We start from the raw sequence: 24,098 nt of genomic DNA on the forward strand, positions 1-24,098 counted from the left end.
GTGGGGTGAATGATTTCTTTAAGAGAGAGAAAGAGGGTGTGTATATGTGTGAGAATGAGTCTTTGTTCATCTTTCCCTTGGGTTGTATTGTGAAGCAGTTCTGCGCTGGTGTCCTTTTGAGGCCCTTAAATCGAGCAGCAGCATGAAGGCATACAGCCATGAAAAAACAAAAACGAAACAAACAAAAATCCGAAACAAGCAACGTAACGAGATGAGCCTTCCACTCTATAGCTAAGAGGGGTTTGGTTGCCTTTGGCTGTGAAGAGTTGTGACACGGTCACTAAAACGCTGGTACCCCACAGTTTATGAGCCTTACGATGAACAAACAGACGAAAACAACATTAGATAAAATATCTCGTAGCTTTGATGGAACTTCAACACCAACAGAAGTTCAAAGTGCTAATGAGAGGACTTTAAAAGCTATGCTCTCTCTGTCTCTGGCGATTTTGTGAGTGAAACATCACTGCAAACCGAGCCCTGCTCTAAAAACACACTCGTAATAAACAGCGCATTTCATGCTTAGTTACAGTTGTCAGGTGATTTTTGGCATCCTCCATTGCTAAAAATGATCGCTAAAACACCTCTATTCAGAAAGTAAAATACGAAATGCATTTGTAATCCCTTGAAATGACCTAAAGCGTGACATCGTCCTCAAGAGACACCTTCGAAATGCAGCACTGGCTTGAGGAAGGTGATTGATGCCTTGGCGAGTATTAGTGAGGCTCGTGTTCGAATCCAGCCTGAAAATGACACCAATGTGGCGACATTTTTGCAAAACGAATAGACACATCACAAGTAGGCATAGCTGCAGGCTGGAGACCTCCATATGGGGGCGGGATCTCCAAATGAGGGTGTGGTTACCCAATAAGGGTGTGTGGTTAATCCAAAAGGGGGTCGCGCCAACTCCAATATGGGTAAGGCCAATATGGCTCCCTATATCTTTAATGGAGGTTTGGAGATCCCGCCCCTTTTTGGAGTAATGCCTGCAGCTATACCCTCACGAATCGTGGCAGTTCCGAGGTGAAATATTCACTGTGTGGCACTAAAAGAGATTTTTAAGGTTGATGCTCTATAGAGGCATAACAAAAAACGACCTCCCTACCCTAAACCTTCAACCTAAACCTTAACAATAGTGTCATAAAAAGAGAACGTGACATGAAAAACGCAATTGCTGAAGCAACCGCGTCATTTAGGGCTTCTATGTCACTTTCGGTTCACATATCGACTCGCGTGCTCCTCAGGACTCGTGCCCCGGCCCGCTGCATCACAAGTGCAATGCTCTATCAGTTGAGCTACCGTGCAAATTGGTCAAACCTGAACAAGTCATGCACTACAATAAACGTGTTTAGATGTTTATGAACTGATAGTTTGATGTTTTTCTTTTGATATTTGTGAAAGTATGTGAGTAAGTCTTTGTTGTTGTAGCACCTCTAGTGTTTTTTTTCACCAGGAAACTGCTGTGATACGTACAACGAGCCACGCAAACATCCTTTTGAAAAATGTTGGTATATTAACGTGATTCTATGAGACCAGGTTGTTTGAATTGGATTAAGGGCTAAGTTGATTATAAAAGTAATTAAGTGCTATAGTAATAATAAATGTGTATCTATTTGGGTTACTGGAAAGCCTGGTGGAAGCGAGGCAGGGTGGTGGTTGTATTCAGAGTTGGCGTGTGTGTATAAGTGGGAGTATGTGCGTTGGTTTGTGAGAGCGTGTGCGAGTGCGTGGTTGTGTGAAGGAGGTTAAGAGACTCCGGCATGTCTTGCATGGGCGTGAGTAGAGGTAGCCCCTCCTCCTGGCTGTAAGGCACTCCCAAAGCAGCCCCCGCCCCTTGGTTGTAAGGCAGGAAGTTAAACAGCGGAGACAGGAAGTCCAGGGATGTCGTCGTCTCTCCAGTCGCTGTGGCAGCAGCACTCAGCTTGGGCGTATCCTCGGCCTGTAGCTCTAGGAGATAACTTTCAAGCTCCGCCCTCAAGGGCGGCGGTGGCGAGTAAGATCCGTGACCTAGCGGATATCTCAAAGCAAGCGGCCCAGACGTTGGCGAGGAACGTGGCTCCATCAAATCCACAGGCTCGGCCTTAACCCTTAGCAGCTCGTGAGCATGGCTCTTCTTGACATGGCGGGTCAAATGGTCTTTGCGGCCAAACCGTTGGGCGCAGTACTGGCACAGGAAGTCCTTGCGTCCCGTATGCACCACCAAGTGCCGTCGCACGTCCTTACGGGTGTAAAAACGCCTCTCGCAGTGCTCACATTGATGGCGCTTCTCCTTAGTTGCCGTAACGCTTTTTCCGGCATGGCCGCGCAGGTGCTCCAGCAGTAGAGGGGTGCTTGGGTATGGCTGCAGACACACCTGACAGGTGAGGTCTCCGCGGTGTGCGGCGTGCAGGGCTTGATGCCGTCGAAAGCCCAGCTTGGTATTGTAGCTCTTGCCGCATTCCGTGCAGCTGAAAGCCTCCTTGTTGGGGTCATGCGTGTGGAGGTGGTTCTTCAGGTGATCTTTGCGGTGGAACATCTTCTCGCAGTAGCTGCACTTGTGTGACTTTTCTGGCGAGTGTGTGGCCATGTGCCTACGGAGACAAATATGCATTAGTGTTAGATGACAAGGGATGTTAATGACTAATTGATACTCAATTAATTGCTGTTAAAAAGTTGATCGATTAAGCTTATTGATCGTCAATTAATTTCAGGACAAATGCATTTAGTAATCATGCTAGCAGATGTTGAAAAGACTGTCTATACAGTCATCCACCGCTAGAGGGTGCTTGCGAGCTGGATGCCACATCACAGAAGAAGAACCACAATCAGTGTTGGAGCATTTCTCTATAAATTAACATTGTTTTCTGCATACAGATAGTGTGTTAAAGTACAACTTGACAACAAGCATTGTTGATCTGGTGGCCTCAGTGTTTCATCCCAACCTACAATTACATCAGTGATCCCCGGGAAAGCACGAAGGCACATTCAGCTGATATATCACCAGCACCATAGAAACGGTATGTTATGTAGGCTACTGTCATATGATTTGACTTGATGGTATCATGTGTCATGAATATCAAAACTCTTCTCAGGTTTACTCCATTTGACCTGAACAAAATGTGCCTTTTTGTAAAAAATAAATAAATTAACACTGCTGTGGACATCACTATCCTCTTGCAATAGGACCAGCTGGATGGCAAAAACAGTGCTAGTAGTATCTCAAAATTAATTGGAATAATAAAAAAACTATTGACTAAATAAAAGTTTTCAGTGAGGAAAAGAAGGGTTCAATTCTGGCTTTACTGGCAGAGGGATACAGTGAGTGTCAGGTTGCTTCCATCCTTAAAATGTCAAAGATGGCGGTTCATAAGAACAAGGTCAAGCAGCAGAAATTGGGGACAACAAAGCTACAGACCGGCTGAGTGCAAAAACGACTCTCCACTGACCGGGATGACCGCCAACTAATTCGCATGTCACTCAACAACCATAGGATGACATCAAATGACCTACAAACAGAATGGCAAACGGCAGCTGGGGTGAAGTGTACGGCGAGGACGGTTCAAAGCTAGAAAAAAGCCCTTCATCAATGAGAAGCAACGATGAGCCTGGCTGAGGTTTGCAAAAGACCATAAGGGTTGGACCGTAGAGGACTGGAGTAAGGTCATCTTCTCTGATGAGTCCAATTTTCATCTTTGCCCAACACCTAATGGTTAGACGGAGACCTGGAGAGGCCTACAAACCACAGTGTCTCGCACCCCCTGTGAAATTTGGTGGAGGATCTGTGATGATCTGGGGGTGCTTCCGCAAGGCTGGAATGGGGCAGATTCTTCTTTATGAAGGACGCATGAATTAAGCCACGTACAAGGTGATCCTGGAAGAAAACTTGCTTCCTTCTGCGCTGACAATGTTCCCCAACTCGTTGTCCTTTTCCAGCAGGACAACGCTCCATGCCACACAGTCAGGCCAATCAAGGTGTGGATGGAGGACCACCGGATCAAGACCCTGTCATGGCAAACCCCAATATATATTTTTTTCACATTTTGCTCAGACCTCTTAGGCCAAGAGACAAATAGCCCTACCAAGTTTTGGTCCGATCTGCCTTTTCAAACCCTATCTATTAGCTGCTAAACGTTGATTGGTTGACGGCAGCCATATTTTTCAAGATATGAGACCGTCTTCATAGACCTTGATGGCACCTTGGACAAAGACACTGCATGCAAAATTTCTAATTGATCGGACCAAGGTTTCCATAGTTAGAGACATTTTTAGATTTTTAGATGTAGTGCGATTTTGTGTGTGTGTGTCCTCAGAATGACCCCATACATATGTGTACCCAATTTGGTAATGATATCTCATTCCGTTCATGATTTGTAATCATTTCAGTAAAAGTGGCCACGCCCACAATGTACATTTTGGCTTACCATTTGAGGTGATTTGAAAGTTAAAAATTCCTTTGATAACTTTTCATATTGGGACTCATATTTGGGTCTGATCGGGCGAACGGCCTAGGACTAGTTTTTATTTCAAACAATCAAAAATAGCAGGAAAACAAAAGGGCAGAGCGTAACTTTTTTGGTATTCCAAAAAGAAAAGATTTGTCTTGATGCAAAGAATCAAAGGAAAAAAGCATTTTGTTCCTAGGCCTTATGGTTCAAGAGTTATGGCCAAAAATGTTAGTTTTTTCCCCCACTGTAGCGCCCCCCTTTGGCCAATCGGGTCCATGCATATGGCTAGCCAGCCAGAGTACTATAATTCCCCAAAGTTTCACGTCTCTAAGCCTTACGGTTTGGTCGGCACGATCAGTTTTAGGGCAGAATAATAATAATAATAATAATAATAATAATAATAATCCTCACAAATACAATAGGGCTTCAGCGCTGTGGGCTTGAACTCCTAATAAAATATTCCATTCTGTTACTTCGAGGAGGCAATTATCTTCAAAACGAGCCCACACAAAAAGAAATTGAATGCTTAGATCATTAGATAACCCACACGAAGCACAATGTGCACCCAGCATCTTGCCATCTGGCTACAAACACGTTAGCTTTCCTGAATCCTATGACATCATTAGAAATGCTGCAGCGTCACGGAATATTAAACCAATCGGATTTGGTTCAGATTGCTCCAACCAGTGGTGACAGTCCTCCATATTTGGTCAGACTGCCTTGTGATCAATAACTAGTAGATGGCGCCAAGAACAATCTCAATGATGACTCAAATGGCACAGCAAGAAACTCATTCTGTTAAATCTAATTATTAAAATATTTAATAGTCAATGTTGTTTGCATGTGTAATTACAGTACGTCAATCCTTGTGTTTTATTTGTTTGGAGAGACATTTGGACACTAGGATAAATAATTTTTTTAATGCTATGACTTTTGAGTGCTTTGTCGTATTAGCACAAAATATGACTCCATATTACTATAAATCCTGAGCTGTTTTGTTGTTCGTTGTGAAACAAAGTTTCTGAAAAATTAACAAGGTTTCAGTAGGTCTGATGAGATGAGGCAAAATATGGATACGGATGAATACGTTTCGCAAATGTTTGAAAGTAAAGTAAATGCACCCTTATCTGTAAAATGCATCCCTACCATTACAAACATTTTTGCAACGCCAGATTACTAAATATTGTGAAAGCGTCAGTTTAGGGACCAAAGACGAAGAGATGTTGATGGGATGAAACCGGGACATTTTACCCCGGCAAAAGTAAATGGGACCTGTAGATAATGACCAAAGTAGCCTGGGAACGTCCTGTGTCGAACGTTACAAAATTAACCAAATGCAGACCTAAGCAGATGTTGGCAAACATTCGGGGGACGTCCCCTGTTTGCTGGGTTAATAGATCCGAACAAAAAATTAGCATTACATCATTGAGCCTTATACCATCTTGCCTGATTTCATGAGGCTGGTTTGTGCTGGTCTAGCTGGTGGACTTTTACCAGGTCAGGTTTAGGATAAGGACTATGTTTGTTTGACAGGATTGCTGTTCCAGGACCAAAAAGGATGTTTATCTAGGAATTACATCCAACTTGGCATGAGGTCTCAGATCACTCACCTGTTTACAAATTTTGAATGATTGAAAGATTGCATGAATTTGTGAGAGTGCCTACCGGAGCAGTTTGTACTTGGAGGCGAAGGCCTTGGTGCAGTCGGTGTGTGTACAGCGATACGGCCTCTCTCCCGTGTGGGAGTACGAGTGCACCTTCAGCTTCTCCAAGCTGTTGAAGGGCTTCTCACACAACTGACAGGAGAAGTTCTTCCTTGCTTTCCCCTCCACCCTCCTCTTCCGCATTCGACAGCGCTCTGCCGCGGTGGGGCACTCATTAGGAGCGACAGTTGCCATTGCAACTTAGCGGCAGCAAGCCATGTGGTGGACACGTGCAATATGTCCCAGCACAGACAGAGAGAGAAAGCCCAAATCTTCAATACAGCAGAGACTCAAGGCCCTACAGGAAAGACAGAGATAATGCGATTAAACCAGTGGCTCTCAAACTTTTCATTCCAAGTTCCACGTCAGGCATTTAAAGGGACAGTTCACCCACAAATGAAAATTCTCTCATCATTTACTCACCCTCATGCCATCCCAGATGTGTATGACTTTCTTTCTTCTGCTGAACACAAATGAAGATTTTCAGAAGAATATGTCAGCTCTGTAGGTCCATACAATGCAAGTGAATGGTGGCTAGAACTTTAAAGCTCCAAAAAATATTTAAAGGCAGCATAAAAGTAATATTAATGACTCCAGTGGATTAATCCATGTCTTCAGAAGAGATATGATATGATTGATCTGTTTCTCACCCACACCCATCATATCACTTCTGAAGACATGGATTAAACCACTAGAGTCGTATGGATTACTTTTATGTTACTGCTTTTTGGAGCTTCAAAGTTCTGGCCACCATTCACTTGCATTGTATGGACCTACAGAGCTGACATATTCTTCTTAAAATCTTAATTTGTGTTGAGTAGAAGAATAAAGTCACACATCTGGGATGGCATGAGGGTGGGCAAAATGATATAAGAATTTTCATTTTTGGGAGAACTGTCCCTTTAAATCCTAATTTGTGCATTACATTTAATCTAGAAAATTTCTGTTGCAAACACAATATATATTCTTCAGCACATATATGTTCCTCATGAACATTAATGCAATAAGACATGCTAACATACTAAATGAAAACACAAGCAATGATCATATACCGTAATGTGAAATAAGAATATTTTTCCACAATTTTCCGACCTCCAAAGCTCTCACAGTGTCTTCCAAGGGAATAGGGAAGATCATTTCTAACTGGAACGCACACTAATATTACAAAAGTATCATTACAGATTTACAGCAATTTGCTGTATTAGGAACACCTGTACACCTACTTAGTCATGTGATCATCTAATCAGCCAATCGTGTGGCAGCAGTGCAGTGCATAAAATCATGCAGATACGGGTCAGGAGCTTCAGTTAATGTTCACATCAACCATCAGAATGGGGATTTTTTTAAATATTTGGACTGTGGCATGATTGTTGGTGCCAGACGGGCTGGTTTGAGTATTTCTGGGATTTTCACACACAACAGTCTCTTGAATTTACTCCGAATGGTGCCAAAAACAAACAACATCCAGTGAGCGGCAGTTCTGTGGACGGAAACACCTTGTTGATGAGAGAGGTCAACAGTGAATGGCCAGACTGGTTTGAGCTGACAGAAAGTCTACAGTAACTCAGATAACCACTCTGTACAATTGTGATGTGCAGAACAGCATCTCAGAATGCACAACACGTCAAACAATGAAGCGGATGGCCTACAACAGCAGAAGACCACGTCTGGCACTTTATCAGTCTGAGAGGGAGACACGTGCAATTTCCAGAGGATTATGTGTATAAATGTGTTGTGCACAGTTCAGACAAGACAGAAATCTTCAGCCTGATGTCATCGTACATCGTACACCCATGAGTGTACACAAGAGCATGCTTTAAACTGAGGAAACAACTTGTTTAGTAGACTAGACACCTAGACTTGCATAGTCAAACAGCTGCAGGGCAGAATTATCTGTTATTTACATTTATGCATTTGGCAGACGCTTTTATCCAAAGTGACTTACAGTGCACTTATTACAGGGACAATCCCCCCCCGGAGCAACCTGGAGTTAAGTGCCTTGCTCAAGGACACAATGGTGGTGGCTGTGGGGATCGAACCAGCAACCTTCTGATTACCAGTTATGTGCTTTAGACCACTACACCACCACTGTTATATCGAGGTGTGATCAGCCTATTGCAAAACGTGCAGTTAATGGCAACAGTAACATGGGAGAGCTGTCCTCACTTATACCCACTTGCCTAAATATTGTCTAATACTTTACCTAGAAATGAATCACTTTTTATTTGATTTATTTTTTTGCAATGAAAGTGAATGGTGACTGAGGCTATAGCTAACCACACAAAACAGAAAAAATAAAGTCATACAGGTTTGGAACAACATCAGGGTAGTAGTAAATGATGACGGAATTTTTATTTCCAGTATATGTGAAATAAAATTAAAAATAAATGGTAGAAAACCAAACAGACACGTCTCAGCTGTAAACTTAAATGCAATCGATTAATAAAGTGTGAGTGAACGCTTTCATAGACTTTACATTTGTTTAATTTAATGCAAATAGATGCATTTAAATGTACACCTTTTTAAGACCTATCTGAAACCCAAGACAAATTACAAGATTTATATTAATTATTAAAATATACAAATATTTATTTGAATGAATATTAATAGGAATAATAAATGGTTTGTCACCTAGAATTGATACTTGACACTATAAACTTACATTTAAAGAGTTTCTACAAATGATACATTTGGTTTAGTTAGTAAATTAATTAGTAAGTATTACAATATATGTACAGGGTTGGGAGAGTTACTTTTGAAATACAGATTACATGCTGTAAAATGTAATTTATTGATCTCATCATAAATGATTACTGATCTCATTTTAAGGATTTTTAGATATTTTACATGAAAACAATACAAAAAAAATTATTATCAAGAATACGATTTTTGCCCTTATTTTAAAGATCTTACTAGAAAAAAATTAATTATGATCCAACATGAATGTTCTTGATCGTGTCTAGATATTAAATAAAAATGACAATAAAATGCTAAATAATCTCAGTAATCAAAATACTTTTTGAATGTAACTGTATTCTAAATACCAATGATTTAAATTGTAACTGTAGTGGATTACAGTTACTTATATTTAGTATTTTAAATACGTAATCCCGCTACATTTATTTCATTACTCCACCACCCAGTATATAATTAAATGACTACCTTTAGAAAAACACATATATAGATCTAAATTGAATTTTATCAACACAAAGATTAATTATAATTAATATTAAATTAAATTAATACCGTCTAAAAAGTGAAATTGAAGTTTTTAAATTGGCAATATATTTTGTTAACGTCTGCAGGTTGTCATAATTTCTAATTTTCAAATAACAATATCATTTTTGCTGTATTAAGAGAGCAAACCTAAAAACATCATCTAAGAATTTCCTTCCAAATGCTTGATTAATTGAATCACGACTGAATAGTTTTAAATCTTCCTATCGAGATTATGACGATTAAAGCATTTACAGTTTTTAAAGAATGACCGTGTTCGGCACAAACGCTTTTGGTTTGACTTTTACAGAATTGTTTTAAGATAAAACTACATTATAACATTAGAATTAACTTTTCTAATGGGTTTGAGTAAATAATCTCATTTTAAAGGTTAGCTTGTCATTTTGAAATCCTCAAATGCATTAATTAGCAATAAAAGTTATGGAAGATGAGCTAGCAATTGAAACGATAATTCTACATTTCAGTGGGCATCAATACAATTCATTCAATATAAATTTAAAGCTAAAATAATCACATTTAAATTAATATTATGAGATAAAAAATAAGAAAAGTAATATGCAATTTTACATATAAGAAATTACAGCAAGATAATCAAACAAATATAAAGTTAGCAGAAATTTCAGGTAATCAGATAAATCAATTGTTTTAAGTTTAAGTAAGCAGAACTGTCAGATTTTGATATTAAACTACTTTTGCATGTTTATTTTGTCTTAACTTGAAATATTGACTCATGCAATAACTTGTGCATTTTAATGGTATTTAACTTTAACTCTTTGGCTAAACTTAAAATCCCCATGTAGTCTCAACTTAAATATGTTAAGTAAAGAAACCTAGCTAGTTAGTGCTAACTAGAACAAGCTAGTACAGTGAATGCTTAGCGTGTTAATTGGATATACCATGCTTTGATTAGCAGCAAATGCTCAACAAGTATATCAATCTAATATTATACCAGTCCTCAATCTAATCTCAAGATCCTCTATTCACTATAACGGTAAGAAAATAAACAACTAAATCTAACAACACAACAAACCATTAAACAACACAACAAACTATTAATACAATTCAGTAAATTCAAAAAACACTAACAAGTATCTACCTTTACATTCACATTGCACAAAGACACATTATAAACACTTAATTTGAACATTTACTCTCCATGTCCAGTGACATTAAATTTAAGTTCATGTAAATTTAAAGAGACAAGTTCATTAAACTCAAAACATTAAACAATTAATGTTACTTAAAAGATGTAAGTTTCGTGAACTCAAAAGAAAGAGAAAGTTCTAAATACTCCAGGATAATTGATTTGATCTAATTTGTTTGATTTAATTTTTTCCCTACTCAAAACAATTCATTATTTTGAGCATTAGGGTTTACTGTGCAGCTTTCAATCATACTAAAACATTTCCATGCACCAAATCAATCTTTCATTACATTTCATAACAACCATTTCACCTTTTTGACTCTCCCACTGGAATGCAGTTTCCAAATAAGAGATTGGTCAAATCTATAGGGCTGAATATACCCATTTTAACATGTTAGACTGAGAAGTCTTCGACTTTTCCCGCCAAACCGTTCCATATAGTTCGAACACAGCAGGTAAATTCGAATGTTTTGTTGTGTTTGAAAGATTCCGAACGCGCTCGCGCTCACATTCAACCAGCAGCAGAACATTCATAACAACTGCGCGGGAAACCCGATGACCCCCTTCAGCTCAATGGCCATTACAACAAGAACATCCAGGAGCAATAAGGATGGAGGTTCTTCGTTCACATCTCTTTACATTCTCTTTATAACCCAAACACACACGTCAAATCAGCATAAATCACACTATAGCTCATATATTTCCCTAAAAGCACAGATTTGAGACTGAGGTAGATTTCCGCGCGTGCCCAAGTTCAATATATCCTATTGAAACTATTTGATTGCAAGCTATACAATAAATCTGCTCTGACATTCTACAAAACTGCACCACACCCAGCGACTGAACAGCAAGTAACAACTTTGATATGATTATTTGACTTTTTAGTGCTACATGTAAAATCAAACTCGAGTCATTAAGGCAAAACAGATTTAACATTAGTCCCAATCATTCAGTTTTACGGTGTTGGACTTTCAGCTGGGCTACAATGTGGACAGATGATCATTCAAGGGTTCAGCATCCCACAATTTGTCCCCCCTTCACTTCTCCCACCATTTTGGTTGTTTGCGATATTGACAAGCAACTTTCTCTTCCGATAATGACCCACGGTGCAACTTTGTGACTCACTGACACCTTCAGTACTGTCAATAAGAACACTGTTTATAACTCCAAAAGCGATAACTGTGTACCTTGTGTGAGAAAATAAAGCCATAACATGTTTAGCAAAATTTCGCAAACTCTGTGTTTACTTTCGCATCGCGTGGACGAATGTGTCAAAACTTTCGCACCATGTTTGCCGCACGCGGGGATTGTTTTCGCACTTAAACGCGCGTGATTTCGCCACGGCTATCCTTGGTATTATAATCATAGGAAATCTTAAACTAAACAATATTTTTGACAACTTTTCTCAACTTTTTTTTTTTAAGCAACTATACATGCGTTGCTCTGTTTATTGACAGTCGCTCGCGCGCAACGTGACGTGACAGAAACAAATAACAGTTTTTAACCTCCCCGGTTTTCTGTATAATTTCTCGCAAGTCCCGAACTGGGCGCTGATTAACACAAACTTTGTTTCCTCTAGTCTGGCTCACCCCTATCTCATAATTTGAATAACCCCGATAATTTAATTGAAGAACGCCGTAACAATTTCCCAAATTGGCGTGAAACTCACCGTGGGAGCGTTAACATCCTTTCTACGGCGTTTTTCTTCACTTTCAACTATTCCCCGGATTTTTTATAATTTTTTTCTCATATTTTTTGCTGGACACGGCGGGCCTAAAAATTGTTTGCTTTCCCCTCTTTCCAGCAGCCATTGTGTGAGCGCGCTGCGATTCAACCAAACCGCGATTTGGCCACGCCCACCGCGAGGCCCGCCTCCCCCCGGCTTGCGATTTGTGTAACAAACTGTCATTTTCATACTTCACTGTGGCTGACTGTCCCTTCCACAAAATCTAAAATTTCGGACTGGTCGGCGATTCCGTCAATCGGCACGACTTTGTTTAATAACTGTTTGGTCAGTAGGCGGGCACGACAGTCACCTGCTTTGTTCCATTGGTCAGATGATGTGTCAATCAAGCAGTCTGCGCCTCAGATTCGCTGTTTCATTGGTCATTGGTGCCTGTCAATCACTTTCAGGTAATGTGAAGTCGCGTTGTGCTGTTTTGAGTGTGACGCTTGTTCTGACATGGGGGAAGGTTGAGCGTTATACTGTGAGTACATGCAGCATTAAAGTGATTACTCAGTGGGAAGCACATGCTACTTGTGTTTTAATAATAATAATAATAATAATAATAAAGTGTCCTATTTATGGTAACAGTACATATAAATCCCACAACGTATGCGCGCTAGGTTACATTCAGTTGAAGCAACGCTACCAGTCCTCCGTCGTCACTAGTTTGAATGACAGCGAGGTTTGTGTACTGCTGTAAGTATGTCTTTGTTTTGAACTAGTTTAGGGTACGACTGAGTTCTCCAATTTCTAAAACATCTTTAGGTGATTTTTCACAGCATTTCGAAACATTTATAACCATGCATTTGAGACGTTAAGTGTGCGACAGTCTTGTAGGTAGGTGAACCATCCGGATTTTAATAATATGCATTATTAGTATCATATTAATAAGTATGAGGTGCTTTCATATATTGCATTACAGTGTGTCCTCAATAGCAACATTTGTGCATCAAAGTCATCTGAACTACTAAGTTAGGCACCTCTCTTCATCTCCCGTAATGCATCTACTGGCATATGTGCTCTACAAACTAAATGCATTGTTGCATTTTATTAGATTTTTGACTCATGCATCGCCATGCACATGTTTGTGGATGTTTTGCCGTGCTTTCTTGTGTAATCATCCTTCTACAGCACACGTTTTTAATGTAAACATGTGTATGTTAAGCAGTGACCGCTGTGTCCTCTAATAGTATTCTTAAAGGTGTTGTCATTATTTATTTCCTCAATTAAAAAGATTTACTCCTAAATACATTAATTGTAATTTTGAAACACGTGTATGAAGTCATGAGCACTCAATTTAAAATGAAGACTCCAGTTATATCAGTAACCTTATAAAAGCTGTTTTATTCTACATGGAGAGGGTCCACACATGGGGGTGGCCATGTTTGAATCACATGACCAGCCGAATACTACTCTCTTAATCTCAGTAAGCATTAGAGGTCGACCGATAGTGGATTTTACTGATATGATAACTAAATTGGGCAGTATTTGCCAATAATCAATTAATCAACTGACAGCTTTTAAAATGTATACTTAATGAAAAATAACACTCAAATTAATATAGTGCTGAATTTTATTACAAAAATAAAAAATACTGACTGAACCATGAAAATGCTTCATAATAACAACAAAATACCACATTGTTTTTTAAATCAGAACAGTTGTATGTAGTGTAGCAATATTCCCAGATATCAGTGGTATCCGGCTGAACTCGGTGGTGAAGCGGCTTGTATAGTGTAGTCTCACGTGTAAAACCATAGACTGTAAAAAAAGATGGCCGACGCCCCTTCGCTCTTTTCCATTGGTGAGAACTGAAGCCGCCAGTGTCCCGATATGGCGCTGACATCTTGGGACTTGAGTCTGCGCAGTTGCGATTTCGGGACCAGACCTGCGCAGTAGTGAGCAGGAAGTAAAGCCGCGAAATCAAGGCCCCGCCCTCACTCTCGCTGAATCAATCGCAAGCACACGCCCCTGCACTTTTGACTTTTGACTTGATGACGTGTGAAATAATTAATTATAGAAATTTAGATATTACATTTAAAGCTCCAATCTCCTCAGTCCTCCGAAGATCCCGAAAAAAAGTCAGTTGGTGCTTCAGTGACTACTTCGCTCAGAGAACCTGTCAATCACAGCTGTCAATCATGATGTCTCAGCACCGTTTTTATAGCATCAAATAACTAAAAACAAACTTATTTTGAAAACAAACACTTGAAATTACATCAACGTGATAGAAACTACAGTACATGACAGAAACTATCTTTGGAAAAAAGATATGTGAAGTGTAATTTAATTGTTTAGTTGGTCTCACGTCCCGTTGAATAACATGGGGAGGCGGGGTTTATGACCTATACTAGGACCAGTCACCGGGGGGCGATCGAGACGTTTTGGCTTCAATTTTGAGCGCTTGTGCGGCACACTTGGTCAAAACAAACACCACAAGGCATCAGTGATTGTTTTTATTTCGCCTCTAGAGGCCGCTCTCATAGAGTATAACGACATCGGACCCTTCCCAGCCGCTCCAGCACCAGACGCAACGTGGTAAAACTATCCGTGTGGATTTTTACCGATAACCGATAGTTCCAGAAATCTGTTATCGTGCCGATTAATCGGCAAAACCGATATATCCATCCTGTTATTGGACATTTTCACTCATTGATTAAAGTCATCATGGCTGACTGTGAAAACTAAATTTCTACAATGACATCTGAAACTGAAACTTGATTTTGAACAATGCTACATCCAAGCCACTAGGTGTCAGTTGTGCAATCAAAAACGTACTGAGTGCACCGTTAATCTAACATTGTTATAATTGTAATTTAAGGCTTGTGTAATTAGTATGCTTGCATAATATTATGGAGTTTTTAAAATGCGAAACTTGAAATGCGCACCTATAATATGCACTGCCACCTATACTGGTATTTCATTTTACTGTTGATAAAGTTATTTGTGAAATCGAATTAATCGCATACATAAATATTTAATGAGCGCCCCTTAAATGACAATAATTCAATATATAATGATGGAATTATTATAAATAGTTATATTTAAATAAATAAGTAAAAAATAAATATATAATAAAAATAATAATACAGATAATTAAAATGCATTACATTATTTTGGCACACAAGTAAAGCATTAAAAAAAGACAATACAAAAAGTGGCTTTAAAATCTAATTTATCGTTTATTTCCATGTTATTTAACATAATCATATTCTACAGTTCACAGCAATCCATTAAATAACTGAATTCAACAATCAGTCCGAGATTTATTGCACTATGTGTCCAAAAGTATGTGGACACCCCATTCTAATTAACGAATTTTGTTACTCCATTAAATCCAGTAAAGGAAAAATCGTACATTTTCTTTATGTAATGGCTTGGGCTTGGTGTGCTTCCAATTTTGTTTGGGGATTGCCCTTTTCTGTTCCAGCATGTGACGATGCCCTGTTAACAATATGAGGTCATAAAGAAATGGTTTACTGTGTCTGGCGTGGAAGAAATTGACTGGCCTGCACGAAGCCCAGACCTGAACCCCACTGATCACTTTTGGGGTGAACTGTAAGTCAGGCCCCATCGACCAACATCAGTTCCTGACCTCACTGATAGCCTTGTGTATATCCCTGCGGCCATGTTACTACATGCAGTATAGTGGAAATCCTTCCCAAAAGAGTGGAATCTGTTATTACAGAAAAGGGAAAAGTTGACACCTAAGGTTTTGAAATCAAATGTTCATCAAGCACATATGGTGTCCACAAACGTTTGGCCATATAGTGTATAAGAGCTTGTCTAAAGACGCGCCATTGCGTATCTTTTTTGAATGCATTATTTTTTATATAATTAATTGCACTGAATTAAACCGTTAAAACCATTAAACAGTTAGAATGAATGTAGTTCATGATTTAATGCATTATATTTTTCTTATCATATAATATTATTTCTATCAGGAAGACTTGCGGACTTGAGTGAGATTTAAGATGACATTTATATGAGAAATGTCTCTCTTTGGCGTAAGCCCCGTCTAGCGGTCCGAATAAGTTGTACGTCATGTCCTGCCGGAGATAGGAGGCGGGGGTGAGGGGACTACCCCCGTGCAGGACGGGACTCAACAGGTGGTGGTGGGGTGGTGGAGGTTGCCGTGTTAGCACACTGAAACAGCAATGTGTAAACAGACTTGTAAAGCAATGGCTTAAATGTGATTGGCTAGGAGTTACCCCACTAATGGTGCGATGATACACAGCTGCTAGTCTTCCCGCTAGAACTACGCTGCGCTTGCATGTATTTATTTTACCTTTACTATCTTAAAAGTCTAGTTTTATGTTCTGCAAACTATTCAAATGACACGAACAGAGAAACATGCATCCAGACTGACATGCCAGTGTAACTGGAGCTTTCTGATATTCCAGCAGTGACCCGGATGAAGTTCGAACATGAATAACAAATCGGGTGCACGGAAAGTTCGGAATGTGGATATCAACCCGTGCATTGAGGTAAGTGTGAACGTGTGTGGTTAGATTTAACATTTTGATTTGAAACTATATACAATCATGTTTTCACTTGAAATTTGCCTTCAGTACCACATAAGTGAAGAGCGGGCGGCTGTGGCTCAGGTGGTAGAGCGGGTCGGCCACTAATTCGATTCCCGGCCCACACGACTTTACATGCCGAAGTGTCCTTGGGCAAGACACTGAACCCCAAGTTGCCCCCAATGGCCGGCTAGCGCCTTGCATGGCAGCTCTGGCATCATTGGTGTGTGTGAATGGGTGAATGAGACACTTTGGAAGACCATTTCTAACTAGTCTATCATGACATTCTATCGTCTATACAACAGATTCTAATAATGTGTTTGTCTGTGCGCACAGGAGAGCGATGGTTCCCAAAAATGTTTGGACGCATATAACTATGATAAGAGCATGTGTTCTGCATACTTCATGAGGTATACAAACTGCAGGAAGTACTGGGTAAGTATACGGAGACACCATTGTCAGGTTTGTAGATTTATAGATAATTCACAGTGGCTCAGTGGTTGAGGCTCTGGGTTACTGACCAGAAGGTCAGGGGTTTGAAGCCCCAGCACCACCAAGATGCCACTGTTGGGCCCTTGAGCAAGGCCCTTAACCCTATCTGCTCCAGGGGCGCCGTATCATGGCTGACCTGCACTTTGACCTCAGTTTAGCTGGGAAACAAATACATTTCACTGTACATATGCAAAAAAAACTGTGTATAATGTGACCAAAATAAAGGATTCTATAAACATTCTTGATATAAGAAATGAAAAAAACATCACTCTTGATATCCGTAATTGCATTTGCATTAGTAGAGTTTCACAATGATCTCTCATTCGCTCCTATAATTCATTTTGTACTAGTGAAATTCCAATTTCACAAATCAACAAAGCACTTTTCACTAGAAAAAATGCCAATTCCTAATATCAACAATAGAATTACAACTAGTTGATAATGGTAAATGCACCATTATGCACCGTTATGCACCATTATACCATTATATAGCGCCTTTTTAAACTTGGCGGTATTCAAAGCCCTTTACACTGCGTCTCATTCACCCATTCACACACCAATGGTGGTAGAGCTGCTATGTAAGGTGCTAGCCTGCCATTGGGAGCAACTTGGGGTTCAGTGTCTTGCCCAAGGACACTTCGGCATGTGGAGTCGTGTGGGCCGGGAATCAAACCACCAACCCTGCGATTAGTGGCCGATCCGCTCTACCACCTGAGCCACAGCCGCCCCATTTCAGATGTCAATAAGCTGAAGAGTAATTAAAGATATCTTAAAAGGCTTTATTACGAGTTACGATCACATTATAGATATCTGAAATGAACATGACCACTAGTGAAAGCCAAATTACATTTATTAAACAAAAACAAGCATTATTACGTTTTTGTTTATAATATTTATAATTGTTTATATCAAACATGGACATTTGCACTAATAACAATATAATCGTTGATATAAAAAAATATAATTTTTCCTAGTATAAAGTTTATTGCTGATATCGGAGCTTCAGCCAGTAAGAAATGACCGATTCAAATCTGTTATTGTGTTTTGAACAATACGTGAATTAGAACTAGAATTCTTCTAAATGCAGTTACAGATGTTAAAGTTACAGATGTTAAAGTTACAGATGTTAAAGTTACAGATGTTAAGAATGTTGTTTTTTTTTTTTTCAAGCTGAAATTCCGTTTTGGATTTCTAGAATGACGAATGTAACAACTGTTTAAAACTATTATCACTTTTACTAGAATTAATTATATTCCTGATGTCAACGATTATCATTTTAACTACACTGAAACAATAATTACGTTGACTTTACTCAATTGAATTGAGTAGTGGCATCTCTAAAACTTGTGTAATTAAGTTCATTTAACTTGCTGATCATATAGAATGAACTTCACTATTAAAGTTAAAGTAACCGGATGCAAGAAGACTCACTTCAGATTTACTATATATAAGTTGTTGTTTTAACTTAATAATTGTAATTGAATGGACTCAAATTTAGGTCATACAATAACACCGCTTAAATAATGAAAATGATAAAGGATCATTGGTCAATCATTACACGGACAGTTCACCCAAATATGAAAACTCTCTCCTCATCACCCTCATGCCGTCCCAGATGTGTTTGACTGTCTTCCGCTGAACACAAATAAAGATTTTTATGATTGAAATTGAATATTTCAACTCTGTAGGTCCAAACAATGCAAGTGAACTTTGAATGTCCATAAATCAGAATCAGAATCAGCTTTATTGCCACAAACACTGTGTGTGTGTGTGTGTGTGTGTGTGTGTGTGTGTGTGTGTGTGTGTGTGTGTGTGTGTGTGTGTGTGTGTGTGTGTGTGTGTGTGTGTGTGTGTGTGTGAGTGAGTGAGTGAGTGTGTGTGAGTGTGTGTTTGTGTGAGTGTGTCTTTGTGTGAGAGTGTGTGTGTGTGTGTGTGTGTGTGTGTGAGTGAGTGTGTGTGTGAGTGTGTGTTTGTGTGAGTGTGTCTTTGTGTTTGTGTAAGTGAGTGTGTCTTTGTGTGAGTGTGTGAGAGTGTGTGTGTGTCTGTGTGTGTCTTTGTGTGAGTGTGTGAGAGTGTCTTGTGTGAGTGTGTCTTTGTGTGAGTGTCTGAGAGAGTGTGTGTGTGTCTTTGTGTGAGTGTGTGAGAGAGTGTGTGTGTCTGTGTGTGTCTTTGTGTGAGTGTGTCTTTGTGTGAGTGTGTCTTTGTGTGAGTGTGTCTTTGTGTGAGAATGTGAGTGTGTCTTGTGTGAGTGTGTCTTGTGTGATTGTGTCTTGTGTGAGTGTGTCTTTGTGTGAGAATGTGAGTGTGTCTTGTGTGAGTGTGTCTTTGTATGAGTGTGTGAGACAGTGTGTGTGTCTGTGTGTGTCTTTGTGTGAGAGTGTGTGTGTGTGTGTGTGTGTGTGTGTGTGTCTTTGTGTGAGTGTGTCTTTGTGTGAGAGTGTGTGTATGTCGTGTGTGTGTGTGTCTTGTGTGAGTGTGTCTTGTGTGAGTGTGTGTGTGAGTGTGTCTTTGTGAGAGAGTGTGTGTGTGAGTGTGTCTTTGTGAGAGTGTTTGTGAGTGTGTCTTTGTGTGAGTGTGTGAGTGTGTCTTTGTGAGAGTGTGTGTGTGTGAGTGTGTCTTTGTGAGAGTGTTTGTGAGTGTGTCTTTGTGTGAGTGTGTGAGTGTGTCTTGTGTGAGAGTGTTTGTGTGTGTGTGTTTGTGAGTGTGTGTTTGTGTTTGTGCGAGTGTGTGTGTTTGTGCGAGTGTGTCTGTGTGTTTGTGTGTGTGTGTGTGTTTGTGCGTGTGTGTGTGTTTGTGCGTGTGCGTGTGTGTGCGCGAGTGTGTGTGTGTGTGCGTGTGCGCATGTTTGTCCCAGTGAGAGATTTCAGGAAAGAGGCAGAAATGTAGGTGGCGTTTATAAGAAAAAAATCTAATTTGTACAAAAATATCTATATAATATCACGTGTAAAGCCACAATTGATGCCCAGAATTAATACAAAAGATGTAAAAAAAAAATGTAAATATAGATTTTATTTTTAAATGGTTATATCTGTTAAACTATTTAATAAAAAAATCTGAATGTGTATTTTGACAGTCAGATGTTTGATTCCCGTACTAAAAACAATGTGTTATTTAAACAATATCATAATCCTCACCCGAACGCAATAGTTAAATTAAAAGTGTTTTGTAAAAGATGTATATGTCTATGAAACTAATTTGACACATTTTAGCGTACGCCTTCAGATCATGAGAGACAAATTCAGTCGAGTACTTTTGACCGGCAGTGTATAATAACTTACATCATTTATTGAGACCAACATTTTAACCATTTGACAGAATGATGCTCTGAAAGTGTGCTGTATCTCCATTTAACTCAATATTTGCCTCTTTGTGTCTCGCGCTCTCTCAGCATGCCGTGATGCTGCAGCGTCGGCGTGACGGAGTGAAGCCGGATATGCCGACCGCTGAGGAGCGAGAGCAGGTCATCACAGGTCTCGGAGGGAAGCCGTACTGATGACAGTGTTCAGGGCAACTCCTCACGGATGCACATTATGAATGCATCCGTCTGGCTTTAAGGATTTATTGAACTGCAGTGGAGTTCTGTGACTGTAACCACTAATGCTGTGCATGTATAATATCACTGATGACGGGCTGTTAAAGCCTTATTAAAGACAAATGCACAAGTACTATTTTGAAATGAACATATAGTGTGTTTGAATGATATGCATCTGACAGTCCTGTTATAGCAATAGTGTCTAACATAGTGTCTGTAAATATCGTAAATGCCTGAATAACATAAAGTCCCTGAAACAAACATTGAATGTTCAGCGCTCGTGCCTTGGACTCAGAGGGCTCCCGGCATTACTCAAAAATGATGACATTTCTGTATAATCGTGCATAAATATCAAAATAGGATTATGAAATTGTAGAAGGGAGGAGAAAATGGTTCTTGCGTCTCTTGTTGAAGTCGTTGGTCATTTTGATGCAAATTTGTCACTTTGTAGAAGCAAGTCTCCAAAAGCTTTGTGTCCTATGCAGTTCATAATATTAATACATTTTAAGGTTTGATTTAAAGAACATTTTTGTTTACTTTTGTTTGATAAACAATTCATTTTGGTGCTGTGTTGGGTCACCACTTTATGTGCAACACTCAAAGAAAATATTTTAATATTAACGCATTTCAATTTCATAATATTTAGGATTTTATGAAATTTGATATTTTTTCTTTAATATATTAAATATTTCAATTATTAAGTTTTTTTTTTAATTAATTAATCTTTTACTAAATAAAATAAAAATATGAAAAACTGTAATATTTAAAATTTTATTACATTAATTTGATATTTTTTCTTTAATATATTAAAATTTTTAAACATTACGTTTTTTTAATTAAGTAATCTTAACAAAATAAAATACAAATAATTTAAGATTTTAAATGTTATAAATTACATTTTAAATATTTTATTTAATATATTAAATATTAAGTTTTTTAATTAAGTAATCTTCAACAAAATAAAAATATGAAAAACGTAATGTTTTAAATGTGTATAAAATGAATTGTATATTTTTCCTATACTATATTAAATATTTTAAATATGTTTTTTAATCAAGTAATCATTTACTAAATAAAATATAAAAAAACCTTAATATTTTAAGTTTTATAAAATGTATTTGATATTTTTTCATTAATATATTTAATATTTAAATTATTACGTTTTTTTAATTAAGTAATCTTTAACTAAATAAAATATAAATATGAAAAATTTTATATTTTAACTTTTAAAAAAATATATATTTTCTTGAATATATAAAATATTTTCAATATTAAGTTTTTTAATTAAGTAATCATTTACTAAATAAAATAAAAATATAAAAAACGTAATATTTTAAGTTTTATAAAATGTATTTGATATTTTTTTTCTTTAATATATGAAATATTTTTATTAAGTTTTTTAATTAAGTAATCTTTAACTAAATAAAGTAAAAACATGAAAAACGTATTTTATTTTTAAGTTGTAAATTCTATAAATTAAATTGCATACATTTTATCATTTTTGGTATTTTTTTAATATTAATATTTTTTTATTAAGTTATCTTTAACTAAATTAAATACAAATATGAAAAACTAAGTTCAAAGGATTTAATTTTATATATTTTATTTAATATATTTTTTTTTAAATATTACGGTTTTTTAAATATTTTATTTACTTAATGACATTTTATGGATTTATTTGTATAAAATTGAAATGTGTAAATCTTTAAAATGCTAAAACATTTTTGAGTGAATGTAAAATCTGTATCCTGAAACAAGACCAACAATTTCTCTGCAGGTGTTCTTAGAATTGAGTTAGTGTCCACATGGGGGCGCAATGCTCCCACAATGAACACTGCAACGACATGAGATGCACCAGATCTGAGGAAACCCAAGTGCCCCCTCATTGGCCCGAGTACTGTTGATGTGTGCTCTTCTGTATGTGCACTACCTACTCATGTCACGCTCCCTAGTGACTAATGTGTTAGTCATGTAAAGAGGAGACCGTCTCTTCGCTGTATTTCTAACATGGTTGAGTCAACAGTGAAACATGATTACATAAATTCAGTGAAACGACGTAAGATTAGACCTGGGATAATATTTCATCTTTTGTCCCACCTGTCGAATGAGCGACTATACCCCATTTATCAAGTGGAAAGAGTTGAGAGTCCCACTTCCTCACGAGCCAGCAATCTGTCAGCTCATTGTTTCCTCTGATTGTCATTGTTGAGTGCATTTCCAACATCAAGTGAAATGTGATCTACTGGATTTGTCGTGCATAATGTGCTTTTCAAACGGTGCCATTGTGTGTCTACACTGAAAACACGCTTCGTTGTAGATTTGCTGTTTAAGTTTAATGCACACGGCACTAATAAGCTTATGCAAGGTAGAGTTGGGTAGGATTGCATTGAGACCAAAGTGTATTGCAATTGACACACTTGTTGATGGTAACAATCAACCAATTGTTGTTTTCATCATGAACGGGTCATTTTGATTAGAAAATGAACTTCAGACTTCACAAAATAAGAAGTCACCAAACACAAAAAAAAATCAACAATATAAACTTTAATTTGGATTAATTATTCAAGCACGGTGCATGCTAAGAACACCAGCTTCGAAAAGATACCTGTGAAATTTCACTATGCCATTTATTTTGTGAATTATGGCCAAAAACTTCCATTTTTGTTTCATCAGACTAGAGGACTAAGATCTTTGTCCCCATGTGCACTTGGAAACTGTATTCTGGCGTTTTTATGGTGGTTTTGGAGCAGTGGCTTCTTCCTTGCTGAGCAGCCTTTCAGGTTATGTGGATATAAGACTTGTTTTGCTGTAGATCTAGATACTCGTCCACCTGCTTCCTCCAGCATCTTCACAAGCTCCTTTGCTGTTGTTCTGGGATTAATTTGCACTTTTCGCACCAAACTACGTTCATCTCTGGGGACAGAATGCGTCTCCTTCCTGAGCGGTATGATGTCTGTGTGGTCACATGGTGTTTATACTTGCGTACTATTGTTTGTACAGATGAACGTGGTACATTCGGGCATTTGGAAATTGCTCCCAAGGATGAACCAGACTTGTTGAGCTCAATTGTTTTTCTGAGGTCTTGGCTGATTTCTTTAGATTTTCCCATGATGGCAAGCAAAGAGGCGCTGATTTTGAAGGTAGGCCTTAAAATGCATCCACAGGTACACCTCCTATCAGAAGCTAATTGGCTAATTGTCTAAAGGCTTGACATCATGTTATGGAGTGTTCCAAGCTGTTTAAAGACACAGTTAACTTAGTGTATGTAAACTTCTGTCCCACTGGCATTGTGATATAGTCAATTAAAAGTGAAACAATCG

General features: G+C 38.2%; 2 protein-coding genes across 5 annotated transcripts; one reads left to right on the plus strand and one right to left on the minus strand.

The window, feature by feature from the left end:
• Nucleotides 1-1,349: 1,349 nt before the first annotated feature.
• LOC127661711 (zinc finger protein PLAG1-like) lies at nt 1,350-12,309 on the minus strand. The gene is made up of 3 exons (XM_052152546.1): nt 12,175-12,309; nt 6,087-6,422; nt 1,350-2,567 (listed from the first exon to the last, which is right to left on the minus strand). The coding sequence occupies exons 2-3, from the start codon at nt 6,317-6,319 to the stop codon at nt 1,616-1,618; spliced, it is 1,185 nt and encodes a 394-aa protein (XP_052008506.1). The 5' UTR covers nt 6,320-6,422; nt 12,175-12,309; the 3' UTR covers nt 1,350-1,615.
• A 333-nt stretch (nt 12,310-12,642) lies between these two features.
• On the plus strand, nt 12,643-21,356 carry LOC127661762 (coiled-coil-helix-coiled-coil-helix domain-containing protein 7-like). Of its 4 annotated transcripts, none has more exons than XM_052152646.1 (4): nt 12,643-12,712; nt 16,638-16,718; nt 17,091-17,189; nt 20,635-21,355. In XM_052152646.1, exons 2-4 carry the CDS (start codon nt 16,659-16,661, stop codon nt 20,737-20,739), a joined length of 264 nt encoding a protein of 87 aa, XP_052008606.1. In that variant the 5' UTR covers nt 12,643-12,712; nt 16,638-16,658; the 3' UTR covers nt 20,740-21,355. The 4 variants fall into 4 exon arrangements, with proteins under 4 accessions (XP_052008606.1, XP_052008597.1, XP_052008623.1 ...); XM_052152637.1 differs by having other exon boundaries at nt 12,644-12,712; nt 16,635-16,718; nt 20,635-21,354; XM_052152663.1 differs by lacking the exon at nt 12,643-12,712 and adding an exon at nt 12,773-12,927 and having other exon boundaries at nt 20,635-21,356.
• Nucleotides 21,357-24,098: the final 2,742 nt, after the last annotated feature.

Source organism: Xyrauchen texanus, chromosome 2 (genome assembly GCF_025860055.1).
Source record: "Xyrauchen texanus isolate HMW12.3.18 chromosome 2, RBS_HiC_50CHRs, whole genome shotgun sequence".
Taxonomy (NCBI): Eukaryota; Metazoa; Chordata; class Actinopteri; order Cypriniformes; family Catostomidae; genus Xyrauchen; species Xyrauchen texanus.

Bases quoted from the DNA above. Each gene is read 5' to 3' on its own strand.
- LOC127661762 (XM_052152646.1), top strand. From the start codon at position 16,659: ATGAATAACAAATCGGGTGCACGGAAAGTTCGGAATGTGGATATCAAC. The intron at 16,719-17,090 runs GTAAGTGTGAAC...CTGTGCGCACAG, and splicing joins ATATCAACCCGTGCATTGAG to GAGAGCGATGGTTCCCAAAA. The intron at 17,190-20,634 runs GTAAGTATACGG...GCGCTCTCTCAG, and splicing joins CAAACTGCAGGAAGTACTGG to CATGCCGTGATGCTGCAGCG.
- LOC127661711 (XM_052152546.1), bottom strand. From the start codon at position 6,319: ATGGCAACTGTCGCTCCTAATGAGTGCCCCACCGCGGCAGAGCGCTGT. The intron at 2,568-6,086 runs GTAGGCACTCTC...TTGTCTCCGTAG, and splicing joins TCCAAGTACAAACTGCTCCG to GCACATGGCCACACACTCGC.